Below are 18,035 nucleotides of genomic sequence, written 5' to 3'. Positions count from 1 at the left end.
GACCAGCCTCTTGTATTCTCCCCTGAGAAGTCAAAGAGGCAGCCCCCAGGCGGCTGGATAGCACAGACCTGAGACCAACATCACCAGTGTGGAGTGGCCAGAAGTACCTGCTGGGCCCCTTCCCCTACCATAGGCCAGACGTCTTAGCTACAGGATGGGTAACAGTTAAGACGCAGACACCTAATAGCAGTAAGGGAGCCAGACATCGTTCCAAGATGGAGAATGGGCTCACAGGGGCAGAGAGCAGCCAGCCACTCCTAAGTGTTGACAGGGGGACAAGTTCTGCTGTTCGACTGTCCCTGAGGCACAGATGCCCCAGTCTTCCAGAAGAAAAGCCACATCAGCACCAACACCATCACCTACCCGACAAAGTCAAGGACTTGGTGTTCATAGAAGACGCCAGAGCATGTGCAATCCTTAAATAGATTTATGGAAATGGTTTCGAATTAACAGCATTTAGAAAATAAAAATAATCTCAATACATAATATTCCCTCTGTTATGTACCTCCCCCCACCCCTGCACAGAAGCCATTTTTGTGCGTGTGTATTCCACTGCTGAACAGCGATTGGATTTCATCCTATAAAAGAAGCAGTAGGTGTGTCATCTCTCTAAAAATAAAACTGTAATCATCATTGCAACGTGAAGCCTGAGATTGAAGCCTGAGGAGGTGTCTGTGCGTCTCAGCCTGTCCAGGCTGCACTGAGGTCTGAGGAAGTGGGTTAGAGTCCCGGTGGGTGCAGAGGAAGAAGGGAATGTTAGCCAAGCTGCCTGATGGGTCCAGTCCCAAACACCTGAGAGCTCGCTTGGCCTATAGTATCAGTGGGTGGCCAGCCCCTGCTCAGCCAGCAAGTGGCAATGGTATAGATGCCAAGAGCCTGTCCCTCTCCCTGGAGACCGCTGTGTCTGCTTCCTATTTTTCCCCCTTCAAAAAGAAATGAGATGTGTATAGCTGAGGAGGGTGTGAGGCAGGTGTGAGCCCCAGGGAGTGAGGTGTGTGGTAAACAGCAGGGAGTCCTGCTGTGGCATTGAGACCTAGCGCCCCCTGGCTTCTGCTTCCAGATTCTTGGCTCCAGAAGAGAACACACAGAATTGGCCCTCTCCTGCCTTGGTACGCACAGCTGGAGCAAAGGGCCATTGGATAGGCAAGAGAAGAAAGTTCGACCCTGCCCTCCAGGTAACTTGACCTGGAAGCAGCAACTGGCCATCCCCGGGTCCCTCCTCTGAATAAAGCTGACCTCTCATTGGCCCATGCCAGGACTGGTGTCTCCACAGTGGAGGGGCCAGGGAGAGCAGACAGGCTGGACATCCTGGAAGCCGGGCAGGCCTGCAGCAGCCCAGGCTTGATGAGATGCAATGAGGCCCTCCCTCCGGCAGCACGGCCTGGCCAGGGCGCACAGCAGGCACAGCACCTCCTTCCTGGAGACCCTGGACAGGACCCTGGGCAGCCTGTTCAGCTGGGGCATGCCAGGCACAGCGTCACATGCCCGTCTTGTCACTGTAGAAGGGCGTGACGTGGAACATGTAGCAATGCGTGCACACACGGACAGGCTTCACCTGGCCATAGCGCGGAAGTGGTGCTGAGTGTGATGAGCAGCGGGAACAGAAGATCTGGAAGCCAAGGAGGGCAGAGGGCGGTGAGCAGACGGCCTCGTCAACCCTTTACACAGCTCTCCACCCAAAACAGGCAGGAAAACCACGGGCAGGAGGCTGCCTGGCCCAGACCCTACAGTCTACGGAGCTGGAGTTTTCAGGAAACTTGGTAGGGCTTGCCCAGGAGGTCAGGCTTCTTTGATCAGAGCTACTGCAGACTCCTTCTTCTCTTCCCCCCCCCCCGGAGCTGGGACCGAACCCAGGGCCTTGCGGTTGCTAGGCAAGCGCTCTACCACTGAGCTCAATCCCCAGCCCCCAGACTCCTTCTCAAACCCCTGCCCCTTCCTGTTCTCACCTTGGAGAGGCCAGGATCATGCCCGGGGCACTACCTAGGAATGGCCTAAGACATGGACTCACAGTAGAGCTCTCACACAAGGACCACAAAAACAGGACAGCGTTCCCAGGACATCAGCTCTAACGCCTAAACCTTGATGCTATACCTGGGGGCAGTCCCCATACGACTCCAAAGATGCCGAGGGCTGGCAGGGCCACCTACCTTCCCACAGCTGCGACAGTGGTGCTTCCTGCGGATGACGGTGAAGGGAGCTTTACAGGAGGTGCAGACGCCGCAGGCCTCATCTGGCACCCACTCGGGAGGGTCTGTCGCAGCAAACGTAACAGAATGGAAGACAGGTAGAACAGTCTGGGCGGGGGCAGGGAAAGGTTTGAGGCCTGGCTGGTGGATGGACACCTCTCATCCTACTCCTCTGGTCTCACTGTAGGCTTGTCAGTCACACCCAGTGACTAGTGGCAGTGTCGGTGCACAGGGTCACACCCCAGTGACCAGGTCATCTGGGCTCAGCATGTATGGCAGAATCAATCATCATGCCCTAAGACCTTGCCATCTCTGCTCGCTCTATCGAGCCATCCAGACCTCCATGATCCAGACGCATTCAACACTTGACTACCCCGTTCTTGCGCCATCCTTGGCCCCTCTCCCATAGATGCACTGCAGTATTCCCAAACAGGCCAGGATTCCTCTCCTTTGATAACCAAGGGGCCTAGCCTCCAGCCCACTCTGGGAAGTCTCCATGTGATCTCCTTACAAGGAAGGATTCTGTATCCCTCAAAGCCCCCACTAATGTCCCAGAGTGTCCTGGGGCTGCTATGTGAGGCTCGTTCAGTGCAGGTCAAATGCTAAGGTATTGGATATTGATCAGATCAGTCACTTGTAGGCACAGTCCTTGCCCCACTTCCTAGAGCTTGCACCTACTAGGCTGAGCTGCCAATCACCAGGCCCAAGGCTTCACAGCAGTAAAGGGGCTGTGGCTACCTAGTACTAAGGAGGAGGTAGAGTGGGTGGCCATGGCCCATAGGAAGCTGTACTCCAGATGGCCCGGTGGGCAGATGGATACATACAGAGTAGCTCCTTCTGCTCAGCAGACAACATGCCAGGTTCGCACCAGAGCTTCGCACATACCTTCAAAGTCCCCATCTCGGGTCTTGGCTGCCAGTTCTGAGGATGACACAGTTTCCTGGCACAATGCACAGTCTTCCAAGGCCGCGCTCCGCAGGCTCTGGGTTACTGAGAGAGAAAGGGGAACCGCTGGGGTGGGGGTAGGCAATGCAGTAGACACAAATGACTATCCCTAGTGAGCACTTGGGTGCCCCCAATTCTCCAGCTCCCCGCAAGCCCCCCCCTCCCAGTCATCTCTCAACACACAGAACAAGTCACCTCAGTAGGCAGGATGTCAATGCTGGCAAAGTTCCCCCTATTAATGACTTCATTCTTTGTGTAGCATGGTGGACCCTGGAGACACTCGGTAGAGCCTCCAAATGAGCATCTAACCCTGAGGCCCCTGCACCAACTGGTAAGATTTCCTAGAGCAGGGATTTAAAGCCCTGGCATCTGAGAGCCCTGCCCAGAGTGTGGCCCAGGTCCACACCCCCAACTTGACTTATGATTTCCAGAGGCAGCTCTGCCTGAATTGCCAGTCAGAATCTGGCCAGGTGGCAGAGCCGGAGATGAAGTTCCTCCTCACCAACCAGGACATGCCCTGTCAAGCCGGACTTCTAGGACCAGCTGGGCTATTCCATATACTCATACCTCACGGGCAGAAGCCCTTGTGTGAACATGTAGCTCTCCCCAGGCAAGCACCTCAGACTAGCACCAGGGGTCAGAGAAGGTGTCTAGGGGCCATTTCCTACCAGGAACCCTATAGCGACAGAGGGAAAACTCCCCTCCTCGACAAATACCTATTTTCCTATTTGCATATACAGAAAAGTGTGTACATGTATGTGCACCTATGTGTGAATATGAGAGCAAACATGTGACTTTCGTGAGCTGAACGTATGTAAATATGAGGCAGCTGAGAGTGGGTGTTGCCACCCTCTCCTAGAGAGATGGGCCATTCCCCTCTTTTTCACGTGGGCTGGGCTGGTCTCTGAGTACTCTGACAGGTAAGTGAAATTAACTCATCTAGTCATCTGGTCTAGTATAAGATAGAAGGCAAGTTCCCAACCTTTGTCTGCAGTACAATGTTGGATGGCCCATGCAAGAACCAGAGCCAAGGACCCACCTGCTCTCCATGCCACTTTCACAGGCTATACTCAACTCCCCAAGTCAACAACCCGGCATGTTTGCCTGGGGAGACCCTGGGGGGTGTGGTTTTCTGCACATGGTGACTGGCTTGAGCCCCAGAGCCTGTCCTGTAAGTCTACTCACCCTTCTTTAGCTTCTCTTTGTCATCTGTTTCTGGCTTTGTGGCCATGACCTCAAACAGTGTTTTGAGAATACTTCTTAGGTCGCTAGCATAGTTCGTCTGCAGCTGGTCAGCTACACCTGATAGGAAAGTGGCAGGAAGACTGGGGTGAGCCAACCACACTGAGAGACCACACTGCCACATGCTATATAGGATACACCCAGTGCTCATGGACCAGCAAGTGCCAACCCCTGGGGAGAGGATTCCCTTGAGATAAGTATAAACTTGGGAATCAAGAGATAGGGAAAAAAGAAAGCTTCCTACCTAACCCCACCTCAACCACAACTAAACTGTGGTGGTCACCAAGAAATACTCACAGAGGCCCCCATAACACTATGTCTATGGCAGTACCAGTTGGCATCATAGAAACAAGGAAGTCCAGATATGTCTGCATTCTCCCAGTACCCCATACTCCACTGCCCTGAGTGACTTTGACTGTAGGATCACAGTGCAGACTCTGCATAGCCATGGGTCTCAGAGTAAATCCCACTCCGAGGTGGTGTCCAGGGCCTGGCTGTTTTGCTCTTCTGTCCATCACTCCAGCCCACCACTCCCAGACACCCCTAGAGGAAAGCCCTTCCTCCCTGTAGGACAGATCTAGCCCCAGCCTAGGCTTGCTCTTCAGACCACACTCTACTTTAGCCAGAGAAAGCTGGGACAGCCCGCTGTTCTTTCTTTCCTGAGGCACGCCCTGCTTGTCCCCAAGCTCACGTCCTAAGCCTAGATCTCGCACCTGAAATGCAGACAAATAGGCGGTGGATCAGGTCATGGCTGCCATGGAACCTGGACCGGATCTTCTCTCTGGTGGCCATGGGGGTGACAGGCATGACTGCAGTGGTCACCTCCAACCTGGTGCTGTCTAAGGAGCAGGAACCAGTCGTGGAGCTGATGCAGAGAGGAGAGGCAGGGCAGGTGAGTAGAGGTCACCAGTAGGGACCTGTCTCACTTAGGGTTTCCATTGCTGTGATAAAAATCATGACAGAAAGCAACTTGGGGAAGAAAGGGTTTATTTCAGGTTACAACTCTCAAGTCTCCCCATCACAGAGGAAAGTCAGGACAGGAACCCGAGGCAGGAAATGAGCCAAGAACCGAGGGCAGGGAGGAACACTGCTGCACAGTCTCCTTTCTTATACAGTACAGGACTACCTATCCATGGCTGGCAACACTCACAGTGTTCTTGGGCCTTACACATCAATTACTAATTAATAAAATGCCCCGACATACTTGCCTACAGGCCAAGTTTATCAATTAAGATGTCCTCTTCCCAAATGTCTAGGTTTGTGTCAAGGTGACAGAAACCAAATAGCAGAGGGCCTCTGAGGCCTGAGGGCAGTGGGTCAGGGGTCAGTTTGTCCACAAACCCCCCCCACACACACACACAAGGAGTTGAGTTACCTGCATATGACGTTTCCTAGCATGTAAATGCATCAGTGTGTTACTGTTAAAAACCAGCGAACTTGACAGACCCAGCTCCGGTCCTGCCTTGCTCTAGCCTCTGATTGCTTCTTCCCTGCACTTCCCCTACAGGGAGGCTAATGTGGCATTATCAAGAGCTTGAACTTCTCCACTTTACATCCTCATTTATCATAATCCCCCAGCTTCTATGAAGACCCTTTTGCCTCTCATGCCTTCTGTGGGAACGAAACACAGACCCTGAAATGTGGGCACACCTGACCGTCTGATCTGTGAGGGGCACATTATTGAAAAGAAGATCTTCCCCGATGTGATCAAGTGAAGGGTCTGGTATTGAGACTGCCCTGGGTTATTCAGTAGGACCTAAATCCAAACACAAAAGTCCTTGTGGGGCTGGGGATTTAGCTCAGTGGTAGAGCGCTTACCTAGGAAGCGCAAGGCCCTGGGTTCGGTCCCCAGCTCCGGAAAAAAAAAAAAAAAAAGTCCTTGTAAGACACAGAAGTGGAGGCACAGGAACTCAAAATGAAGAGGAGACCATTATGTCCAGAGTCTAGAATGGAGTGATGCAGTCCAAAGCCCAGGGTTACCGTTGGAAGAGGCAGGAAGGACTCTGCTGGAGGGAGAACAGTCCTGCCAGGTTTTAGACCTCTGGCCTTGAGATTATAAGAGGATGAATTATTGACAACGGAGGCCACTCACTGTGGTACCTTGTAATATCAGCAACAGGATATGCAAATATTCTCCCCCTCCTAATACCTGCCCCTTCCCTCCCCGGTGGCTTGTTTTACTAGATTTGCTCTTCAGGGATTCATTCTGATAGTGCACAGGGGACTCATAGCCAAATCTCTGAAAAGTCAGGGCGCTAAACGCTATGTGGAGCAAGGGGTGCTAAACTTCCAGCACACTGGCCACAGAGCCGGGGCAGCTGACAAGTATTCTCACAGGGTGGGGATGATGGCTGATGAGGCAGCACAGACAACAAGAGACAGGAAACGTAGAGATGAGGTGAGGGAGGAAAGGTCATGAGCTGAGGCCAAAGAAAGAGAGAGAAGAGGCTAAGAAGATGGCTCAGCAGTTAGGAGCAATGGCTGCTCTTACAGAGGACTGGAGTTCACTTCTCAGAACCCACATGGTAGCTCACAACTGTCTCTAACTCCAGTTCCAAGGGATCTGACTCCCTTTTTTGTGGCCTCCACAGGCACCAGGCATGCATATAGTGTGCAAACAGACGTGCAGGCAAAACACTTTTATGCATTGAATAAACACGTGAAAAGCAGAAGGTTGGTAAGAACCAGAGAAGAGAATTTACAGGCCTTGGTTGCTGGAAGTTTCAGAGAGCTGCCAAGCCATGAGTGCCAGGAGTCTGTCACCCGAGGCTGTAATATTACTCACTGTGGCCCTGAGCACACCAGCACCCAACCATTCAGTAGTTCTACCAGCAGCTGGCCACCAAGAGGCAGGGCTTCTGACGGTTTAAGCCCAGTGCAATAAGCTTCTAATCAGAGTTTAGGGCCACAAGCCTGCAGCATCTGTACCCCCTAACAATAAGCCCTGATTATAAGCTGTTAGCCTCTGGGTCTGCCACTCCAGTCTCTGAAACTCAAGGGCTCAGGACTGCCAGCTCTGGGAGAGCTTTTCCTGCCTAGTGCAGATTCTCCCCAGGCAGAGTAAAAGAACCCCACTCAGTTGATTGATAGCAACTCGTGGCCTCTTACTGGCTCTCTTTTCCTTCTGGTGGAAACTGATTAATTTGTTGGTCTGTTTTCTATGCCAAGTGCTTGTGGGCACTAGATTATTTGGTGTATTTCAGAGGAAATGTATCCGACAGGAGTGGAAAATGTATTTCGTCTTCTTGTTGGAGTGTAAACTCCTGCAAACACCCTGGAAAAGTACCTTGGTGCCATTAAAATAAAATTGTATATATTCCCAATTTTATAGCTCAATGAACCATTTTCGACATGGCTCTGAACCTCTGTCTGATGTCTGATGACACGAATGATCTTTGTGACAGCACTCCATGCTCCAGGAGAAAATCGGGAAGGAGTTCCAACCTCTGTGATGGGATGCAGAGTCTGCTGCAAACCCACTGTCATGGATACCAAGGTAGGGGTGGACCAGCCCAACACAGCCCACTATAGGCATGACTTACGTATTGTCTGAGCAGTGGGTAAGCACAGGGCTGTGCTCATCAATACAAGCCTAGGTACAGAAGCATTTGGGACCACAAAGGTGAGACACTATCAACACTCAACAACAGAGGACTCGACAGGAAGGACTATACTGGTCCTAGAAGGAGCCCTTTACCCAATGGGTTCCTTCATTACTGGATGGGACACTCACAGATGTGCCTTCTGTTGGCACGCTCTACTACAGCAACTGTTTGTTGGCACACAGAGAAAGTCTGGGAAGCTGGAGTCAGAGCTGGCATGCTCAACCAAAGAAATTTCTGTTCTGCTGGGATCCTTAGGATGAGCTCCAGGCCCCCACATCTGGATGGCTTCATTTTGTAGAGCCTAATGGGTTCCTTCGCTCTAGTGAATGCAGAGTCCTCTGCTCTGCAGGTAAAGTTCCTGACTTCAGTCTGAGGATGTGGGCCTTGTTGACTCTGGGCTGATTATTGAGGAAGAGGAAAAGACTTCTTTTCAAAATTCCCTAGCTGTTATTGACAGCCTCACCAGTCGAGACCAAGCTGGACTTGAACTCACAAAGATACGTCCGCCCCTGCTTTCTGAATGCTGAGATTAAAGGCAGGACCACACCTGGCTCAAATGATCTTTTGATGAAACAGGGTCTCATGAAGACTGCAGCAGCTTCAAACTAGGTATTGCAGTGAAGAAGGCCTCGAACTCTTGGCCCTTCTGCCTCTACCTTTCAAGTGCTGGGAGTACAATCGTGACCACCATACCTTCCTAAACTTACTGTTCCGGACAAGGTCTCACTATGTAAGCCAGGTTAACCACATTATCCCCCTGCTTTGGTTTCCTAAGTGAGAGGATTACAGCCACATCCCACTATGCGCAGCTCACTCAAAAGAACTGGAAATCGAGACTCAGGCGTATGCTTGGACAGAGATGTTCTGAGCATGATGTTCACACACCCAGAGGTAGAAGCAAATCCGAAATTCCATGAAGGGGGATGGGCATTAGAACAAGGCAGTGACATACTGTCCAGCCCTCAAAAGGAAAGAGACTCTGACACACATTCCAGTGTCCACGAACCTTGAAACACGCTATGTGAAAGGAAGCAGATACAAAAGACAAATTGTACGAGACGTCATTATGCGAGGTCTCTAAGGCTAGAGAGTCCAACGAGACAGAAGATGGTGTGGGGAGGGGCCAAGGGCCAGGGCAGGCAAATGAAGGACAGAATTCAGCTTAGGAGAGGAAAACTTGCTGGAGATGAAGGTAATGGTGGCTGACTAAGGCTACAAGCGTGGCATCACAGTGCAGCTCAAAGCACAAGGGGTCGGTGTCATGTATTTGTCAAAGTAAGTGGAAGTCCAACAAGACAAACAAGCAGGGCACTGGAGAGAGCAGCAGAGGCATTGAGGCCAGCAGGCAAGGAGGGAGGAACAGGCAGGACGTGAACATACTGGAAACACGTTACATAGGTAAGGGCACTCACTGCTAAGTCCGAGGACCTGAGTCTAGGCCCTCGGCCCCACACAGAGGAGGGAGAGGATAGAACCCACAAAATGTCCTCTGACTTCCACAAATGGACTGTGGTAGGCATTCCAAGACCCTGCCTCCAAACCACAAAATAATAAATAGCTATAAATATTTTTATAAATGCTGTCAGGCATTGGCAGTGCACACCCTTAATACCAGGACTCGAGAGACATGGGCAGGTGGATCTCTGTAAATTCAGGCCAACTTGCGAGGACAGTAAAGGATACACAGAGAAACCCCCGTCTCTGAAAACTAAAACCAAAGCAAAGCAAACCAACAGAAAACCCCTATAGTATCATACAAATGTAGATGACAGATTAGGAAATACCAAGCCTCTCTTTACTGGTCAGAAGAATAAATGAAGCATCCATTGTGGTCCATTTCCGTAATCCCAGCTTAGGGGAGGAGGCAGGAGAAAGGTAAGTTTGAGGCTAGTCTATGCTACACAGTAAGACCCAGTGTCAATAAATAAACAAACAAATAAACAGAAATTCAATTCCAAGAAGAGAAAGAAGAGGCAGCCGGCAGCAGATGGCAGCCTTGGGCCTGCACATGGTGGCAGCAGCAAGAGGCTTTAAGAGGAAAGAGGTGGTGAAATAGGCCAGGGCACAGTGGGCGCCTGACCATCTACGGAGGAAACATCCTGCTGAAGATTTGACACCTGAGATGAAAATAGCAAGTCGGCCTGTCCAGAAGTTAGACATGATGGTCTCGCCGCCCACACTCAGGCCCTGCACCTGGTCAGTCCCACCATCCTGGACATCTCAGTCCCCAAGAGTAAAGCTCCAGAGAGCTGAAATGACTACAGCATGCCCTGGCTCTGCCATGAGTCAAGAGGTCAGGCAGTGTGCTGGATAGTTTTGTCAACTTGACAAAGCTCAAGTCATCTGAAGGAAGGAAACCTCACTTAAGGCAATCACTTCCTTAGGGTTGTGCTGTAGGCTAGCTTGTAGGGCACTCCCTTAATTAGTGATGAATGTGGGAAGGCCTGGCTCTTTGTGGGTGGAGTCATCCCTGAGCTGGTGGTTCTGGGTTCTATAAGAAAGCAGGCTGAACAGACCAGTAAACAGCACGACGGCCTCTGCATCAGCTCCTGCCTCCAGGTTCCTGCTTGCTTGAGTTCCTGCCCTCACACCTTTCGATGGTGAACTGTTGTATGGAAATAAACCAACCCCCACTCCAAGCTGCTGTGATGGTGTTTCATTAGAGCAATGAGACCTTTCTAATAACAAACTCTAAAAACATCTACCAAGGTCACACCCGCTTTGCAGAGCAGCTGTGAACGGCAGCAGGTGGTCAGCAAGCTAGGACCATCGGGCACCTTACAGACCTGCTTGGCTTTAGCAGAGAGTTATGTATGCTGCCCTAGGATGAATGGTATCCATTCATATGTACGATGAGGTCCTAGCCTGCAAACAGCATCCTCGTGGGTATTATGAACTCAGATGAGGTCATACTAGAGCAGGGTAGGCCCTGATCCAGTAGGACTGGTGTCTCCATAAAAAGTAAGTCGACACAGTCATGCATGAAGGAACAGCAGCATGAGATGATGAAGGCATGGGTTGGGTGTGATGTTTCCACAGCCAAAAAACTGCAGAGAAGCCTGGCCACCACCAGGAGCAGGAAGGTAGCCTGGGACAGGCTGTCCCTCTCAGCTCCTGATGGAACCAGCTCTGAGACTCCCTAATCTTGACTTTTTGCTGTCAAGACTGCAAGATGACAGTTTCCCTCTTCAGCAACTATTGCTTATTGTTAAAGAAGCCCCACCTGGGGATCCATCCCATCTGCAGCCACCAAACCCAGACACTATTGCTGATGCCAAGAAGTGCTTGCTGACAGGAGCCTGATATAGCTGTCTGTCTCCTGAGAGGCTCTGCCAGATCCTAACCAATACAGGTGCAGATACTCGCAGTCAACCATCGGACTGAGCACGGGGATTCCCCAAATGGAGGAGTTAGGGGAAGGACTGAAGGAGCTGAAGGGGTTTGCAACCCTGTAAGAGGAACACAATATCAACCAACCAGAGCTCCCAGGGACTAAACCACCAACCAAAGACTACACATGGAGTGAAGATACTTTATAGATTCATCAATGTTAGGATCTCAAGGTGAGGCCAGCCTGGATGATCAGTAAGTGTCCTTATGAGGGACATAAAAGGAGATTTTTCCACTCCATAAGTCAAGGAAATGCCCAGGAGCCCTTGGAACTTGAGGCAGGAAGGCTCAGAACCTTCAGCTGGAGTGCACTATGACCCCAGACCACTAGCTTCTCAATCTTGAGTTTAGGTCTCCACTCACACTAATGTGGGATGTAGAATCTCTGACCTCCTCCTAGAACCATTCCACAATTGCTGGACAGCCCTGATGAGTTACTTACTGGTCCTTACATCCACAGAATGGCAGTCAAATGTCCTGATGACTAAATAAAGATCCAGTCTGTGAGAGAGCAGCACAGCTGCCTCAGGCCACTAATACACAGAGTGGTTTGCAGGGAGGGGATATTCATGCAGCAAAGAGCTGTCCACACAAGCACAGCACACTTAAAGTGTTTGATGCCGTCAGAGGAAACAGTCATACCTAACATATAATTATAGCTTAAGTCATTTAGGGGAGTCGGAGCTTGTAATCAATGTTTATACATCTAGGAAAGTGCTCTGCAAAGAGTGTTTACAGATGCATTCATTCCACAAATTGAACAGCAAAGAGGTGGTCTCAATTCATGCTTCTGAGTACAGGCTTTGAGAATGCTACAGCACCTGGAGACCAACTGCAGGGAACGAAGGAAGACAGCTGAGGTCTCTTTAAGAGAACACACACACACACACACACACACACACACACACACACACACACACACACACACACGAGGATGCAGGAGGGGCTTCTTGGCATGGCCAATTTTCACTACAGATGCTAGCTGCCCCCTCTCCCATTACCTCTGCCAAGCCTCTCAGGGTGACTTAGAAGGAAGGTGGATTCTCACTTCCACCCCAGCATCCCAGGCTAGTGACTCCAACCCTGAGAGGGTTGCTGAGGCTGAGGGGACCCCCCCCTCCCCCAAACCTCTGAAATTCCCATGCCACCCGCTCCTCTCCTTGCCACTTGGAGGTTCTCTCTGAGGCAGGGGAAGGGTCAGATTTCTAGTCCACATTCTACAGTTATCAAAGGATAACCGAGAGGTAGAGGAGTCACTGTGGAACAGCAAACAGACCTGAATGTGAACAAGGCAGGCACCAGGTCCGCAAGTGTAAAATGAACTAGGCTCCCTTCCCTCTAGGCAGCAATGAGGTCTCTGGCCTTTGAGATGGGCAGGGCACTCATCTAGATAGAACATTCTTTACATTTTCAGTTACTCCTGACCAAGACCACACATTCAGGTTCTGCGGAGGCCAAGTACAGAGTGTCCTGCCCCAGGCTTGCCTGTCTGAAGACACGGGGTAAATTAGTCTGTGAACTGCATTCACACCTGTGCTGTCAATTGGTGGGGCCCAGCATCCTGAAGGACTCTCAGGAAATTAGACAGCATGAGCTGAAGGTTCCCAGGCTTTGCCATCTCTGTCAGGGCCCATTTAATTTAATCTACATAATGGAGAAATGATGCTGTCTGACCTTAAGAGAGGGACACTCAGCACACACTGTGGAGGGATGAGCTTAAGGCGCTCAGTCCTCCTGCTGTGAGACTCTAGACCTGTAACATGGGGCTGAGACATAGATCATCAGGCTAATGGGGAGGGCACAGTTGAGGCCATCAGGAAAGCCCTCGAGATCACAGGCTGCCTCAATCTGCCATTGTCAAAGTGGGAGCCCTTTGATGATCAAGACAGGACAACAGAATGAAGCTGCCCCAGCACGGAGTGACCAAGTGTCTTCTCATGCTCTGTGGACACATCACTCTTATAGCAAGATGACAGATCCCAGACTTCCTGAGGCCTGAGCTAGAAATATCTCCAGATCTGACTGTGAAAGACACACAGTGAGCAAGATTCCACGGCCATACTCGAGGGTAACTGGAAGGCTCTAGTCACTGCACTTGGCCCCTGGATATCCAAAGGGAGGAGAGACGCAGACATCAGGTGGGCCTGAGAAGCTCCATCCTCACAGAGCCCAACTCTGATGACAACAATGCTAGAATGGCCTCTACAAGCAGGCAGAGCCTGCGTCCCATCAGTGCCACCTCTACCCACTGAAGGCCAGAAGGCTGTGACCAGATGAATGCATGTGCAGGATCAGTTGGGGAGGAAATTCTACCCATGCAGGATCCCCATGACCTCACCCCAGGAGAGAGGGAAAGCTTCATGTCTACCAAACCCATTGTGCCAGAGGTATGTGAGCCCAAGTCTGCAGTCCCTCCTCCACTGGATTGAGTGCAATCGTGCCCAGTATGAAGAGCTATGGCCACTAAGTGGTCATAGATATCCCTCCATAGATGCCACAACTACTCTCGTGGTTCTTGTCTACCCGCCAGGTCCTGAAGCCATCTGCCTTGCCCAGTTTCATCTGGATATCACCTACAACACTGTTCACACCTTCAGGAGATACCTGGGCTCAGAGACAGAGTCAAGACCAGGGTAGCAGTCACCCAAGTTCTCAGGAAGACCTCATTATTGTAGTATGGGACTCTAACCTCCATGTTACTATTTTAATTAAAGAGGCAATATGTGTGTGCACTAAGAAAGTATGGAGATGCAGATAAACAAAAGTGCACTTACAGATGTAATACATACATACATACATACATACATACATATACATACATGTATATGCATGTGCGTGCAGGCACAGATACAATATACTCGGGCGCACACACACCAAACACACTGCCACTCTTGTCATGCATGCCAGACTTTCCTTGAGCTCCTGCTGCTTCTAAATGCTTCCAAGAAACTGTGTGTCAGTAAGTGGGTGAGTGTGACTGAGGACTTCCTGTAATTTAAACAGGGGAAGCCCATTCCTGGCATCTGAGGATGGGCACATTTGATTGCATATGGTCTATTTGAGCCTTTCTCTTGCTCACTTGGTGAGTTTGTGCTCCCTGAGGTAGGAAGAAGCAAGAAGACTGCACTGGAAATGGTCTTGCTTCATATGGATAGAACGAACATGTGCTAACACGAACATGTGCTAGCCAGGATCAGCCCGCAACCCTTCTCCAGAACAGCACAGGACATGGTACCATAAGGCTTGCTTGAGACTTCAGGCCTGGACTCTGCCAAGTCATGTCCCCAACATTGCGCCTTCCTTCCTTACACCCACTGATACCCAGATGAGGATCTGAGGTTCCCCCAAGGGAACCATCACATGTGTGCCCTGTAAAATTAGGACTGGACCATTACCAGCATGCACTGGGGCTACACTGGGTAGAAGACAACAGGGCAGAAACTGGGAAAAGGATGGAGGAAGTGAGAACATTAACAATGAGACTTCAAGTCCCAACAGTGCTGGGGCTAGCGACATCTGAAGGCCCACTGCCTTCCAGCCCATGACGCTATTAATTTCCACTTGGTCTTCAGGCAGTGCATTCCCCTAAATAAGGATTCTAAGTCCTATCCAGATACATGGGAGATGCTACAAGTTACATGGGACTTGCTGAGAGATGCTGTGGATGGTTCTAGCAGGTGGCCCAGCAGCTGAAATCAGTTAAAGAAGACCAGTGTAGCCACCCACCACCAGGGGGAACCATAGAAATCCCTGCTAGAGGGGGTTGGGGATTTAGCTCAGTGGTAGAGCGCTTGCTTAGCAAGCGCAAGGCCCTGGGTTTGGTCCCCAGCTCCGGGGGGAAAAAAAAAGAAAGAAAGAAATCCCTGCTAGAAGGCAGCCACAGATCCCCCACAAGACCACACTGGCAAAGTGCCCCACTGGCTCAACAAAGGCAGTAACTGGAACTGTGCTAAAGGCATGGCGTAAGATATGCTTAAGCTGCAGCCCAGAACTGTAAGCTTATTTAAATATTGTGGGTTTTGTTTTCTGTCTGTGTTCTTTTTGTTGTTGTTTTGTTTTCTGTTTGTTTGTTTGTTTGTTAAAGGCAGGGTTTCTCTGTGTAGCCCTAACTGTCCCGGAACTCACTGTGTAGACCAGGCTGCCCCTGAACTCAAGAGATTACCTGACTCTGCCTCCCAAGTGCTGGGATTAAAGGTGTGAGCTACCACCATCTGGCGCGCGCGCGTGCACACACACACACACACACACACACACACACACACACTATTATTTATTCAGGGTCTTACTGTGTACGCCTAGCTAGCCTAATATTCACCATGTAGACCAGGCTGGTTTCAAACTCAGAGATCTGCCTCCCTTTGCCTCCCGGAGTGGCAGGATTAAAGGTGTGAACCACCACACTTGGTCCAACTACAGTTCTTAGGTGTGAATGCTGTAGAAGACAATGTCATGTTGCAATGTCAAGAGACTGGACATTGAAAATAATCTAGACAGATGCACAGGGGCAAGGAAGCAAACAGTGACCAGAGGCAGATCGCTGGGGGATGGAGAAGCAAGTCATCTGGTTTGTGCAGAGAACACGTGCGGGATGAGGTAAGGCAACTGAGGATCCCTGGCCAGCTGGTCTCTACCTTAGGAACCAGCTGGGTTCTTCTACGCACCTGCTGGAGGATGCGACTGCAGAAGGAGCAGGATGTGATCACGAGGCATGGGAGCTACCACGTGACCAGACTAGAGAGAGAAGCTGGAGTCAGGGCTGAGGGCAGGCAGAAAGGACTGTTACAGGGGACTCTGGTCATGACCATCCCTTTGGCCAGGCCTGTTTGCACCAGCAGGAAGCCCATTATCTAGATGGGCAGCATGTCTCACAGGACACACACACACACACACACACACACACACACACACACACACACACACACACAGAATATGGGCTCTGCTTCCTAGGTTAGCAGGATGTGCAGTGGGCGCTTAGGTTGATAAAGATCACCTTGGAGCGTGTACGTGTATGCCGTGTATGCGTACGTCAGCGCTCCTCTGGAGAGATTTTGACCTCTGCGATGCTGGTTCTAGACCCTGGGGTTGAGTTTAAAGAAAAAAAAAATGAAACTGCACAAGACTAACCTGAAACATAAACTGAAAATACAGAGTAAATAGACTGTGATATAATACCATGTCTATTAGAGTTGTGGGTTTGGTTTTGGTTTTTTTTTTTTAATTTTGTGTGTATGGTGTTTTGCCTACATGTGTGTCTATGTATTATATATTTGCTTGGGACACCATAGATGATATAAGAGGGCACTGGAGCCCCATCTGGAGTTGCAAAGTTGTGACTTGTCATGTGAGTGCTGGGAACTACATCAAGGACCTCTGGAAGAGCAGCCAGTGCTCTTAATCACGGAGCCATCTCTCTAGCCCCTAGAGCTGTGTTTCACAGGAATTTTGTGGGAAATGCTCACAGCATTATTTTTGATTATGAAAAATCAAAACTATCCATAAAATGTGGAAAATTTTTATTTACCTCCTTTGGTCTTTTTAATGTTTCTAAAGTTTTTACAATGATCAGGGGCCACACTTACAGAAGGGGAAAGGGAGATTAATATAGTTTCTACAGCAAATATCCCTGCCTGACCAAGGTGGGAGACGGGCTTGAGTGGGTTTTGTCCTCTGACAAGCAGACAATGGTGTTGACATAAAAGAATGCTTTGAGTCAGGAAGCTAAGGCTGGGTGGGGAAAAACCAACTTTTAAAAATGTCAGCTTTCCCCTAAAATATTCATCTCTGATCACTGAACAGATAGGAAAGAAGCCAGCAGAAAGAACTAAAGAGCCCAGGTTCCAGAATATTCACTCAGCAGGGTCAGGGCATCCATGCTGAGCACTGATAATGTCCCACCGCCCTGGATGCTGGGGCTGGGAGAGTCAGCCAAGGCCAGAAGGCCACCCACAGAGGGGCTTCTCTAGTAGCCCCACACTCTCAGCCTCGGGTCCCTTGGCAGGAATAACCTTATGTCTATGTGGAGTCATCTTCTACCTGACTAGCAACACACACTCCAGGAATGTGGAGGACTCCGGCCTCGAATGCAGGTCTCTTGCCACAGTTCCCTGCTTTTCTTCCACTTTCACAGAGGTAGGACTCGCACATGGGACAGAAGCCTGTGAGCACAGGGTCCACCACTGGTCATTATATTTTCCATGCCAAGCATCACCGGAGGCACAGAGGCGCCTGCCAGATGAAGGGAGAAGCCCACGATCAAATCGGAACAGCAGAGAAATGGACCCTGCTGCTTGCAGAGTGGAGGTAACTGTCCCTTTCAGGGACACTGGGCTGAGGCAGCCATTAGCATCTGTCTTCCAGATGCAGACCCCACTTGTGACAGATAATCTTGGTTGTCAATTTGACTGCATGCAGAAGGCAACTGAAACCCAAGATGCTGGGCACTCCTGTGAGGGATTTCCTTAATCTGATTATTTGAGCAGGAAGACCCCCAGTAAATGCAAACAGCACCCGGTTTCAGCCCACAGGAAAAGCCACAGAAGAAGGAAACTTGCTTTTTACCTGCTTGTCCTCACTCTCATTGGCAACTTCATCTACCCTGTTGCTCAGTTACTCCTTCACTGGTATCGGAAACAACTTCTTCAGGATTCCAACGTAGACTGGAGATCAG

The 18,035-nt window shown here is 50.3% G+C and overlaps 1 protein-coding gene across 5 annotated transcripts in view; it reads right to left on the bottom strand.

Annotated features, from left to right (window-relative positions):
• Nucleotides 1–390: 390 nt before the first annotated feature.
• Zfyve28 (zinc finger FYVE-type containing 28) overlaps nt 391–18,035 on the bottom strand; it is an 85,907-nt gene continuing 68,262 nt past the window's right edge. Inside the window, exons 9-14 of one of the 5 annotated variants that reach the window (XR_015636627.1) lie at nt 6,192–6,225; nt 5,087–5,238; nt 4,317–4,433; nt 3,072–3,176; nt 2,148–2,294; nt 410–1,609 (exon numbers count right to left, since the gene is read on the bottom strand). Coding sequence is in view for 1 of the 5 variants with exons in the window: in NM_001107227.1 (NP_001100697.1) it covers nt 1,478–1,609; nt 2,148–2,251; nt 3,072–3,176; nt 4,317–4,433; nt 5,087–5,238 (610 nt within the window). In the remaining 4 variants the exon portion in view is untranslated. 5 annotated transcript variants of the gene reach the window in all.

This window comes from Rattus norvegicus, chromosome 14, assembly GCF_021556685.1.
Source record: "Rattus norvegicus strain SHRSP/BbbUtx chromosome 14, alternate assembly SHRSP_T2T, whole genome shotgun sequence".
In the NCBI taxonomy this organism is placed as follows: domain Eukaryota; kingdom Metazoa; phylum Chordata; class Mammalia; order Rodentia; family Muridae; genus Rattus; species Rattus norvegicus.
Note: the sequence above shows the minus strand (reverse complement) of the source record. Positions and strands in the feature narration are given on the sequence as shown.